At 38.3% G+C, this 13,480-nt stretch overlaps 1 protein-coding gene across 3 annotated transcripts; it reads right to left on the bottom strand.

The window, feature by feature from the left end:
* Positions 1–2,274: 2,274 nt before the first annotated feature.
* LOC121372416 (calmodulin-like) lies at positions 2,275–10,582 on the bottom strand. 3 transcript variants are annotated; one of them, XM_041498722.1, is made up of 5 exons: positions 10,442–10,582; positions 8,738–8,759; positions 8,071–8,205; positions 7,401–7,640; positions 2,275–3,927 (listed from the first exon to the last, which is right to left on the bottom strand). In XM_041498722.1, the coding sequence occupies exons 1-5, from the start codon at positions 10,442–10,444 to the stop codon at positions 3,899–3,901; spliced, it is 429 nt and encodes a 142-aa protein (XP_041354656.1). In that variant the 5' UTR covers positions 10,445–10,582; the 3' UTR covers positions 2,275–3,898. The 3 variants fall into 3 exon arrangements, with proteins under 3 accessions (XP_041354656.1, XP_041354655.1, XP_041354657.1); XM_041498721.1 differs by lacking the exon at positions 10,442–10,582 and adding an exon at positions 10,134–10,263; XM_041498723.1 differs by lacking the exon at positions 10,442–10,582 and adding an exon at positions 10,163–10,263.
* Between the last annotated feature and the right edge of the window lie 2,898 nt (positions 10,583–13,480).

Raw genomic sequence — 13,480 nt, 5'->3', positions numbered from 1 at the left:
CGTAACAAATGTCAGAATGTCGGTGTGGACGTTGCTAGGCTACTGGCAGAAAATCGATACAGCGATAATAAATACTGCGGTCTTGGTGTTCACGGGGGAGTATCGGCTGTTGTGAGTGGTAGATTGACGGAAGTAGAATTGTTAACGTTCGTCATCACTTATTGTTTCAGATAGTAGAGGAGTAAACAATAAAATACAGTGGGTAAAAAACCCAAACTCGTAATGAAAGCCATACCTCGCTGGGGGAGGGGAGGTGGAGATAGTCTTCTCCCGAAAAATATGACAAAGTGCCATATATGTTAGTTTTAAAGTGTCATTTTGGTCTAGCCTACAAAAAATAAATTTCGCTGTGCCGTGAATGATTATTATTAAAATCAATGATTGCCCTCCTGTTATTTTAAGCTAGATACGGCATTGATAATGTTGTTTAATGACGCAAATAGGTCATTTATTAACGGAAATGAAGAGTCGTAGGAATGACATCTGGAGTATGATGGGGGATATCTAGTAGAGAGGCACAGTCTCTAGTGGGGCGGGGGGGGGGGGGGGGGGGGGGCGCTCATCTCACATTTTAATTTTTATTTATATAGCGTAGGACAAAACAATCGTACATTTTCATCCTCGAGTTGGGGACTAAGCCTGAAATGAACGATTTACTAGTAGTCTACTTGATACGCGATCGGTCTGGGATCGTTCTCCGTCACCGGGCCCTTTGGACTATTTCCTGTTCCAGACAGTGCTCCAAAAATATGAATTATCTTGTTTGTGGAATGGTGCATACAAAGATCAATTGCTGATGATCAAAAAGAGTAGCCCACAGAGTGTCAGTAACAGATTTCCTTTCAGTATCTGTGTGATCCTTAGCCATATTTCCGACGACACCATATAACCGTAATTAAAAATGCGTCGAGTAAAGTAAAGTTTTTTTATTTTATTTAACGACGCCACTAGAGCACATTGATTTTTTTTATCTTATCATCGGCTATTGGACGTCAAACATATGGTCATTCTGACACTGTTTTTTTTGAGGAAACCCGCTGTCGCCACTTCGGCTACTCTTTTTACGACAGGCAGCAAGGGATCTTTTATTTGCGCTTCCCACAGGCAGGACAGCACAAACCATGGCCTTTGTTGAACCAGTTATGGATCACTGATCGGTACAAGTGGTTTACACCTACCCATTGAGCCTTGCGGAGCACTCACTCAGGGTTTGGAGTCGGTATCTGGATTAAAAATCCCATGCCTCGACTGGGATCCGAACCAGTATCTACCAGCCTGTATACATACCCGAGTGAAACAAGAGTTTTTAAATACATTTTTAAACTATTACCGATTTGAAATACGTTGTTTAGTTTTGCTTTCTAAGACATTCATGATTACTTATATATCAGTGCTAGAATTTAGGCTCGGATTCAAGGGGAGGATGCTGAGAGTAAGACACCCCCCCCCCCCCCCCCCCCCCCCCCCCCCCCCCCCCCCCCCCCCCCCCCCCCCCACCCCGAAAAAAAATCAACCGTTGATGCATTTATTGGGAAACATGTAATATCTTGGTCATCTTGATATTACTGTGGAAGATTACCATATAGATAATAGTGTTAGTGTATTCCTCAATACTGTAGGTGCCCTTTTCAAAAGTTACACCCTTACCTAAACAATCCCGGATTCGTCCTTAGAATTCCATTTGTACGTAACACCGGGTAGCAAGCTTATATATTATGCCAAATCATGTCTGCTACGAAAATAAGCTTTTTACAGGAATAAGAGTTTCCCCCTTCCCAATCTGCCGCCCCTCCGTCTCCCCCGCTTTGTCTGTCTCCCTCTCTCTCTCTCTGTCTCTCTGTCTCTCTCTCTCTCTCTCTCTCTCTCTCTCTCTCTCCGTGTTTCTATCTCCCCCTTTCTCTTCGTCTCTATCCCTTTATCTCTCTTCCTCTTTCTCAGTCTCTTTCCATCTTTCTCACGCTGTCTCTCTCTCTTGTCTCCATCTGTCTCCCTCTTTTTGTGTCTCTCTCCCTTTCCCTCTCTCCCCACCTCTCTTTCATTCTCTCCCATCTCTCTCTCTCTCTCTCTCTCTCTCTCTCTCTCTCTCTCTCTCTCTCTCTCTCTCTCTCTCTCTCTCTCTCTCTCTCTCTCTCTCTCTGTCTTTGTTTCACTCACACCATCTTACGTACAAAAATTCCCGAAACGGAACCACCACCTCTTCCTATCCACCACAAACACATAATAGAGAAACAAACACAAACACAGAACTGAGAAACAAACACCGAGCAACAGAAATGTATATAATATTTTAATATTCTAGTGAACATAATTTAAAATTAATGTAACAAACAAACAAAATTATTGAAAGATATCATTCACGTGTTCCAAACATTGTTTCGTTGTTGGTTTCATTTCGTTTTACAATTTTGCAAAACACATCTAGCCACATCAACATCTACACATATTCTCATTGATCAACAATACATGTTTTATGCACATGTTAATTAAATTTGATATTTGTTAAATCGAATTCACAAAACTGCTATCATGTCCCAAATCGGATATTTATGCCAGGTGAATTCCGAGGAAAGATGTTCGTTTCCTAATGGGGCGAAACGTAGCCCAGTAATAAAGCGTTCGCTTGATGCGCGGACGATTTGGGATCGATCCCCGCCATTGGGCTATTTTTCGTTCCAGCCAGTGCACCACGACTGGTATATCGAATGCCGTGGTATGTGCTATCCTGTCTGTGGGATGGTGCATATAAAAGATCCCTTGCTACTAATGGAAAAAAAAATGTGCCGGGTTTCCTCTCTTAGACTATCTATCGACAGTATCAATAATGATCAAATGTATTAAGTTCTTTATTGCTGTTTAGTTTGGAAACATCACTTATCACGAAAACTTAGAACTAAATGTTTTAAATGAAAATAATGAGTTTGAAACTATAGTGTTCTGTTCCTTGAACTATTGAAATTCATACAGCTTTTCCCCAAAAACATTCAAAACGTTTTTAAAACATATATATTACCAATCATATTGCAAAAATGTGGTATTGGAGTTCACAGAAATGTTTTAACTATACATTTATTACCTATATCATCTTTAGAATTATTACCAATATGTCACATAATTCTAAAGATGATATGAAAGTTGACGGAGACACGTTACTAAATGCCTCAGTCACAGTATGGAAGAAGGCGTTACCTAATGGATATGTAATGGAACACAATGCACCATTTGAAAAAACACCACCAAACATCACCTGTGCCAGCGCGGGCGGCCCTCTCTTCCACCCACCACAACCCTTTTCCTGTTCTGGACGGAAGAGCCGACTGAGGCCGTCACTTGCGCCCAGGACAGGCGTGCGCTATAACACTTTGTTCTGAATGTGCACGTAAAACCCTATGACCTGACGATGACGACACACGTTAATCAAGAGCAATTGATGACGTAGTGTGTAGCCTCATTTGCTGAAAGGTTTCAGTAATGGAGGTTTATTAGCACTGTGATGTGAGACTACTGTTCAGTAATCATGTCTATGTAATTTGTACCCAGTAAAATGTTTTAAACTCTGACAAATTAAATACCATGGTTATTATTCTGCTGGTGTCTAAAAGTACAAAATGTCCAGGCCATATTTCACAATTCTTTTCTCTTCTAAATGCTATCAGAATTAATGATCAAATGACTGGCTATCGTAAATTTGCATGTTTATTCTGAATATACAATAACAATTATATGAAAATCATAAACATAATAAAACAAATTACTAGTGTAACACCTGTATATATAATATACATGTGGTTATAATGACTAATATGGTTATGACTAACGTCTCTGACAGTTTTTCAGATGGTTATCAAACAGGTATCATCGCTCATCGTTTTACAGTCAGCATTAAGACGATGACATGGCGTTATCTCGAAGTCATGAAGTGTATGAAATCTGTAATTAAAATACAATAGATATAAATAATGTTGTTACTATTAATAACTGTATAATTACATTCTAGAAAACAAAAGTATTATTTTTTAAATGATGATAATGTATTTCTCTGTTTAATAGCTTAAAGTATATTCGTATATATATATTTTTTTATGGAGGTTTAATGTTCAAGATCTCAGAACATCATATTTATACTCTACAGATTATTGTCTTATTTAGAGGGAGTGCAAGATGGAAGTTGCAACCATGGAATGTGTTGTTTAAGTTTCCTTAAAGAGTCTAGACTCAAATCTGTATGACGTTGTCATTACGTTAAAATTTCAAAATATATGTCTTTAGTCTAGAATCGAGGGCACCCCATTTCCCAGAAGAATGATAGACAACAGCAGCACACCGTTTTTCAAGAAGAATGATAGACAACAATAACACACCGTTTTTCAAGAAGAACGATAGACAGCAATAACACACTGTTTTTCAAGAAGAACGATAGACAACAATAACACACTGTTTTTCAAGAAGAACGATAGACAACAATATCACACCGTTTTCCAAGAAGAACGATAGACAACAATATCACATCGTTTTTCAAGAAGAACGATAGACAACAACAGCACACCGTTTTTCAAGAAGAACGATAGACAACAACAGCACACCGTTTTGCAAGAAGAACGATAGACAACAACAGCACACCGTTTTTCAAGAAGAACGATATACAGCAATAACACACTGTTTTTCAAGAAGAACGATAGACAACAGTAACACACTGTTTTTCAAGAAGAACGATATACAGCAATATCACACCGTTTTCCAAGAAGAACGATAGACAACAATATCACACCGTTTTTCAAGAAGAACGATAGACAACAACAGCACACCGTTTTTCAAGAAGAACGATATACAGCAATAACACACCGTTTTCCAAGAAGAACGATAGACAACAATATCACACCGTTTTTCAAGAAGAACGATAGACAACAACAGCACACCGTTTTTCAAGAAGAACGATATACAGCAATAACACACCGTTTTCCAAGAAGAACGATAGACAACAATATCACACCGTTTTTCAAGAAGAACGATAGACAACAACAGCACACCGTTTTTCAAGAAGAACGATATACAGCAATAACACACCGTTTTTCAAGAAGAACGATATACAGCAATAACACACCGTTTTACAAGAAGAAGCAGTACTTATTTTGTTTGTTTGTTTCAATTTATTTTCAATTAAGGTTAAATCACGCTGTGTTGGTCACTTATTTCAACTATCTGAGCTGTTTGTCCAGGACAGCGGGTTAATGGTTAGTGATAGAGTAGTAGGTATAGTGGTCTGAATTCTCCTCACTAAGCTGTTAAAATGACTGCCATTTCAATCAGCGGTGTCGTTTTTCATCAAACCTAAGGTGCTTACATCGTAGGATCGAATGGCGTCAGTGGACCCATTCTCTGACTGTTTGTTTTTTGTCTCGCTCAGTTCAATGCATGACGACGGATATAGCAAAGGTCGTGATATAACTGCCCTGTCTGTAGGAAAGTGCATATAAAAGATCTCTTGCTGCTAATGGAAAAAATGGTGCGGATTCCCTCATGGTCTATATGTTTGACATCCAATAGCCCATGATTAACAAATTAATTTGCTCAAGTGGTGTCATTAAACAAAACAAACTGTAAACGTTTTGTATAACTTATCATAGTAATGTTATCAGCACATAAAATAAAATCATTTGTTATCAAATAGCTTTTGCAAAATGTTTTCTTAAAGATAAAACTGAAAATGCGATGTTTTCGTACCCATATTAATTTTTGTCCACCTCTAGAAGCTGTAACATCATTACATTCGTTAAATCTATTTTAACCTGCGCGTATGTTTTTTTCTCTCATGTGCTCTATTTTTTGGCATTTTTCTGTTGGACTGCAGCCAGACGTGAAATCAGCCTCAACAGTTAGTTGGTATCATGAAGGATACCTCCATACCAAGTTTCAGCGAAATCAATTATTCTTTTCAGCAATCCCTAGAGAAAGTTTAAAATGTTAGAAGATGTAAGCCACGTGAAGTCCCGATTGTGTCATGGCAGAAAGAACTAATATATATTGGGTTCATCACACTAAATCAAACCCTACAAACGACAATGTTAACATATGGCTAAGTCCTACTCCAAACAATTTTTACATGTTCATACCCATTCAAGATTTAGACAATCTCCCGGGTGAACACTGCGTTTGTCATGGTCGGTAGCTTGGATTACATGGTTAAACTACTATAATCACTTTATATGCATAGATATAAATACCACACCTCGTAACTCTAAAACTTAACGAACATAGGACTTGTGGATGCGCGTCTCGTAACAGGAAGCGTCCTTGCTATAGTAATACTGAAATTTACACTACCTCACTCGGTCAAAGCATAAGGACATAAAGTACACTGACACCGGTTCAGTCCTCACTACATGTATTTACTGATCAGATAACACAACAATGTACAATGTATATGATAACAACTCCCGACGCGTCTTAACAATGGCAAGGATGGCTGTGATAACAGCTCTATTTTAACCGGGGACGTGGCACAAGGAATTTTACTCAGTGAGATGCTATATGGCATAGATGATACCTGATGAGCTATTCCAACAATGATCTCCTTAGAGCTAGAAGTAAGGAAGGAAGGAAATGTTTTATTTAACGACGCACTCATCGCATTTTATTTACGGTTATATGGTTAAGGACCACACAAATATTGAGAGAGGAAAACCGCTGTCGCCACTTCATGGGCTACTCTTTTCGATTAGCAGCAAGGGATCTTTTACATGCACCATCTCACAGACATGATAGTACATACCACGGCCTTTGTTACACCAGTCGTGGAACACTGGCTGGAATGAGAAATAGCGCAATGGGTCCACTGACGGGGATCGATCCTAGACCGACCACGCATCAAGCGCTGGGCTACGTCCTGCCCCTAGAGTTAGAAGTGCTGTGAGACATCTGGATCATAATTATAGTGTTATAGTAGTATTAGTAGTGACTGTGTGGACATTTTGTAATGTCAAAATCCGTCCACTGTTTCATCTTAATTACGGGTAGTGGTTACAGGAAAAGAATTACTCTCCGTCCCTCCGATGTGATTCAGTGGCGGATCCAGGATATTTTGTTAGGGAGGACAATATTAATGTAACCTAATTCATCAACACGAAAATAGGATCCCTGGGCCCATTGAGCCCCACTACATTCCTGCCTAAATCTGCACCTGAAATAATTTCTACAAGGAATCCAGCTCTAGGCGTAGGTAGGCTGGGCTCGGGGGTCTTCAAACGACCCGGTTGAGGCTAAAACAATTATTTGTTACAATGCAATATTAAGCTATTCATATAAATGTCTAGTTAAATGTTGACAAAAGGGGCTGCTAATTTCATATTTGATCCACCCCCCCCCCCTCCTCCAAACCATGCCACACCCCAGGTTTCCTACTGTACCTGTACGTCGTATTTCTCCGCCCTTGTCTAGATCCATCTCCTGCAGTAGAATGTCGAACTCTTCGTCGGTGAGTTTGTCCCCCAGGGTGGTAAGTAGATGACGTAACTCGGCGACTCGCACCACACCACTCCCCTCGCGATCGATGGTCGCGAACGCCTCGTTCAGCTGTTTAGAGTAGTTGCTCGTTTCCAGTGGCTCGATGATTTTCCTGAATGTCGCCAGGTTCACACCACTTCGACCTGAAAATCAACTTCGTGAATTATCTGGCTGCCCGTCCGTCCGATTGTCTGTTTGTATGTAGGCCCTATGTCTGTCCGACATATAGTTTTCCGGGTGTTTCTTTTTCAAAATGCCTCAAAATATTGAGCTGACATTTTGTGTATAGTTTTATCATATACTGCTACAGATAAAATATGACGTTCATGGTGATTTACCCATTTTTTAAAGAGTTATGGCCCCTGATCTTAAGAGATACGAAAATTTGTTGGACCCGGTAGGGGACATGTATTGTTTTAACAGTACTTACTCTCAGAATGCTTGTTTGGAATAAAATTATATTATTATCCCCACAAAACAAAGTGATATCAGATATAAGCAAATCCTAGTTCTGTGCAAGACCGAGTACACGGTAACAGATATTGTGAAACGTATAGCAATGAAAACACGTACCGCTAACACCAGCTTTCTTCATGGCCGAGTTGAGCTCTGCCTCCGTGATGATGTAACCCAGAGCTCGAACGACGGTTCCGACTTCACTGGCCGGTATCATACCGTCACCATCTCTGTCGAAGAGGCGGAACGCTTCTGTAATGTAGAATAAATATATATTATTATCTCATTTTGCAGTATATTGGCTGTAGAAAAATTAAATATCTAAAAGTGAAAAAAAAAAAAAAAAAAAAAAAAAAAAAAAAACATTAAAGAATAAGAAAATATCGAATTTTCAAATGTTCAACCTTATATATGAAAATATGGCGGATGGAGCACTGGAATCATCCGCTGGTGTTAAAAAAACAAACATTCGTGAACTGTATTTTATGTATTACTATTATTGTAATTATTTTTATTTTTACAAATAAAAAGCCCAAATATTAGGAAGTCCAAATATCATTGTTGTTTCTTACAGTATTATGATAAATCTGTGATTCTAAATGTTGTTTTGGCATTAGCAATATGTAATATTTACGTTCAATTAATCTGTGATTTTATAATGTTGTTTTGGCATTAGCAATATATAATATTTACGTTCTTTTAATGTATTTTTTTGTAGAATGCATGATGGTATTGCTTTTTTTGTACTATATAAATACTGAATAAATAGCCTATACAAACGTACCTGTTATGTGATCTTGTGCAGACTGCAAATTAAAAAAACAATACTGTTAGACATTACAATATACTAATAGACTGGGCGTAGATGGGGGTGGGGTGTCACTTGGAAGGGGACATTATATGGGTAGTATCTTTGTGTAGCTGAATCTGTATATAAAAGTACGAGAAACACAATTGAGGTGTCCTTTACAGGCGTTTGCTATACACGATCTTGTTTATAGCATGTTCGACGGTAAATGGATTGAGCATTGATCAAAGCTTCATTCATTGCTTACGCATTAATGACAAATATAATATCTAAAATCTATATCGTAAACAGCTGTTACTTCACAGCTGATATTAAATACATGCATGTATATACATGCAGTCACGTGTTGTATTTCTGGTTAGACCTTATTTACTAATGTCTACATAAACCTGTCAACTTCCTAGCACCAGAAAAGTCCTTGACCTTGTTTCAAAGATAACGTGTTTCTAAAACCGATATTCAACAGTATGTGTCACACAGGAAGATTGTATGTACCGTGACACAAGCGTTGATTGTACTGTATTGTACAGTATAATATATAATGTCAGTAACTTTACGATATGTGGGCTATTATGGGACAAAATATTATCTACCAATATTCTTAGCTGTTAGAAACAGGACTTGTAAAGCAACATTTCCAACGTAGATCCTATGATCCACCGAAACCCAGGGTAACTCTCTCTATATGTCTCTCTGTATGTTTGTCTGTCTTCTCCCCCATCTCTCTGTCTCTCTCTCTGTCTCTCTGTCTCTGTCTCTCTCTGTCTCTCTCTGTCTCTCTCTCTCTCTCTCTCTCTCTCTCTCTCTCTCTCTCTCTCTCTCTCTCTCTCTCTATATATATATATATATATATATATATATATATATATATATATATATACACTAATTCTAGTTTTTCTGCCATACATAAAACGCATTCTGAGATATTACAAACAAAACGACAACCAGAAACACATTGGATTTGCCAGACTTGATAATCGAAGGAAGAAGTTGAAAGCAGTAACGATGGCAAGAACCGAACATATTTTACACTGCCTAGTAACTAGTTATTGCCTTAAACGAAAATAGTGGCGGGTTCCGGAAACTGAGCGTTCGCAATACTTTTGATTGCTACCATTATCTTCTATTACATCACATTTACTTAATTATTATAAGTTAAATCTGTGTTTAAATATGCATGTCGCTCGCTAGACTCGCCGAACATTAGACGATGTAATGTGATAGAAAACGATGGTTTACATAATCCAAGTTAAAGTCTAACCAAAGTGTTTTAACACGTTATAAATATCCCTCTAGTTGTAACGTAAACGCCAGCACACTTGGCCCTGAAACACCACCTGTTACCTACAAAACATAATACACCTCTACTTACACCTTCCATGTATGCTATACCAAACTCACATTCCTAAACTCCCTTTCGTAGTCCGGCACACAGCTAGGACCATCTCAAAATAGTGAGCATGCATTATGCACTACGCAATCGATTCTTATCAATGCAGCTGGCTGGGGAATTACCACCGTCTGTACTTTGGATAGACCGAAACCCGATAGACACTTGTAAATATAGCCCACATAATGTGGGTCTTGTGTGTGGAGAATAACTACAATGTGTTATAAATAAAACGCAAAGAGAGAAATGGTTTACAAGAAAAACGGTACAGAAAGATACAGGATATTTACCATTGCTAATCGCGGTCCCGCTGTCCTAGGGCTGTGCGTTTATATCGGACTGGTGGTGCGTTATCGGACTGGTGATGCGATAGTGGGCGCGCACGTCGATATCACGGCAACACTGCGTCTGATAACAACCACGCCGCCGCGCGCGGGATGTATGCTCTTTCTTTTGTTGGGAGGTCACGGGGTCAGATGTTTCTTTGATGAAAGTTACCATGCGTGGAAAAAAGAGATACTGTGGTCGAGTACTTCGGTTAATAAACGGTCAACAGAGTTATGTACACATTGTGTTGACATGAAAAGAGGTTTCTTCATACTGAGTTCATCAATGAATCTTTTTATTAAAGGAGCATTATCATAGTTGCTAGCGCCATGTCTTTGATTTTTTTCTTTCCCATTTATGTTTTATTCACATTTAACCGATGCCACACATAACCTTTACGTAATTCACTCGAGCATATAAAAATGGTACGTTTCTGGCATTCGGGTTAAATGGTATTTTCACCAAAAATCCCTGGTAAAAATTGGAAGTACACTGAAAAAATAATCTACGTCTCTTGTCCATGAAGAGAGCAGCCAGTTCTTCACGCTACAATAATAATTATATTTGACAGATACTGTATGCATAGCATATACGTGATAACTGTGTGTCGATCATCTTCAATAGGTTTATGATTTTTTTAAATTATAGTAAATTTAATACGATTATTTGGTTGTAATTATGTGTAATCTTTGCTTTTGAAACGAAGAAATATTACACATTATTGGCGGGAAAATAGCAAATATGCAAGTGTTATTTTTGAAAATGTACTTTAGACATAATATAAGCACGAAATTACACCCCCTCTCATCATCGTTTTCGTCGTCGTCATCATCATCATCATCATTATAATCTTAATCACCATCATCATAATCATCATCATCATCACAATCACCATTATTATCATCATCATCATATTCATTATCACCATTATCACAATCCTCACCACCACTAACATCACATCCTCGTCGTCATCATTATCATCACGTGTTTTATAAGGATGGTTCAAAATACACTGATTGTTTTACAATGGTGTCAAATCACAGATTAACTTACTGAATACGAAAGATGACCGTGTACTATTAACTGTACAGACACTTTATCGTGAACTTAACAAACTACCGCGTTGCAGTATTTTTCTTTTATCTTACTAATACTTAAGGGAGCAGCTGTTAAATATTTTGCCCAAACTTTTACCAGATTAAAATGATTATTAAACCAAAGATCGAGTATTGTCCTATCCGTTTAACATATCAAAGGAAAGTTGAGTCATATTTTATAACTAACGTTTATGCCGTGTTTCAACAAATTAAATTTTAAACCTAACATTTCCCCTACATTTGAGGCGTAACGATCATCGGCATGAATGCTTGTTGGTACTGGGGTGCTATCCTGGTACGCTCGCAACTGGATATAACTTCGAAAATCGAGTATAGGTTTATAGTAACAACAATTTAAAAAAATGAATCACGTCCCTAACACTTAAACTGAAAAAAACCCACTCAAAAACCCAAACAAACACACACCTCAAAACAACAAAAACTTGACTGTATTACAAAGATCCATAGAATAAGACATTGTATTTTAGAGTAAAATGATTGGTAAACTCTGTGTTGGTCAGATGCTGGCATTGGTTTTCACTCCACCAATGCTCAGTCCTTCGAGATGGTGCATGTGCATGTATGGCCAACTTTGTGCACAACATGAAATGCACATGCAGACGATCGCGTGACCACATTATCAGTTCCACATTCATACTGTATGTTGATTGTTCAGGGCACACAGAAAAGCATATGGCAATGTTAATAAAACAATAGTTGAAGAATGCCGAGACTATTGAATATTGACAAGGACAGCGTCATGGACAGGTTGCAAGCTGGAGAGTCCGAATCGGAAGTGGCAATGATATTTGGTTGCAATCAACAGACAATACACATCTCAGGACATATTTTAAGCGAACATGGTCAACAGCAGACCGCCTACGGTCAAAGGCACGGTTAATGTCGTCACGTTTGGATGATCAACAAATCTGCATAATCGTTTAGGCATTTCCACTTCACCATCGCGGAAATTATCAACGAGCCAGGTGACACCACAGATAATTCTGATTTGTCTGCAAGCTGCATGGTTTCTGCCAGATATCCTTATATCCAATCCTTTTTTGTAGACAAATATACGACTTCTGCTTTTCTTGTGGAGATGTTGCTGACATGTTGTGGAAGTTTGGGGGTTCACACACGTCACTGACCTTGTGAAATGTCCAAATAAAGTGATGGAAATTACTTTGGCGTTTTATTGTTTAAAGGCAAAGGAATACTATAAGAGAAAGCTGTTGTTTGTTGACTTCTTCATTGATCGCTGGATCACATTCAACAGGTGAGGTGCAGAACGTTCGAAACCCCTACTCAAGCTAAAAAAAGTTCACTATATTTTCTGGGGGAACATGACTCAACCCCCCCCCCCCCCACCCCTTTAAACTTCGCTCGCCACAGTATAAACGTCCCCCTGCTATAATTCCTGCACACGCGCATGTTTAGTCCAACGTACGTTTCTTTCTTGTTTCGGTATAATTATGTTATCTGTAATGGAGATAGCTATCGCAATTAACATATTTTATAAGTACATGTAATTACACCTCAAAGTTAATAACCTTAATAGAGGTTCCATATTGAATCATTGTAGAATTATTTTTAAATATCACCAAAACATTAAATTATTCAAAAAGAACATTTTAGTATTATGTATTGTTTATTTCCCCAGTTGTGTTACCTTTAATGTGTAGGACTACACTGTCACTGAATCGCACACTATTCTTATTTGATTAATTGATATACAAATCCTAACTGCAAAATATCAGTAGAAAACCCTTCCAAATATTCAATACATGTGGATTAATTATGTGAGGGTATACTTGATTGATGCGAACGTCATTATGTCGCCAATTAAAGGGAGGTCACTAAGAAACGCTCAGTGGGCGTTACACAATAACTGGTCCCGTCTTAGAC

The sequence above is a fragment of the Gigantopelta aegis genome, chromosome 4 (genome assembly GCF_016097555.1).
Source record: "Gigantopelta aegis isolate Gae_Host chromosome 4, Gae_host_genome, whole genome shotgun sequence".
NCBI lineage: Eukaryota > Metazoa > Mollusca > Gastropoda > Neomphalida > Peltospiridae > Gigantopelta > Gigantopelta aegis.
Note: the sequence above shows the minus strand (reverse complement) of the source record. Positions and strands in the feature narration are given on the sequence as shown.

Bases quoted from the DNA above. Each gene is read 5' to 3' on its own strand.
- LOC121372416 (XM_041498721.1), bottom strand. The intron at 8,206-8,737 runs GTACGTTTGTAT...TCTACATTACAG, and splicing joins TGCACAAGATCACATAACAG to AAGCGTTCCGCCTCTTCGAC. The intron at 3,928-7,400 runs GTACAGTAGGAA...TTTTAATTACAG, and splicing joins CGGAGAAATACGACGTACAG to ATTTCATACACTTCATGACT.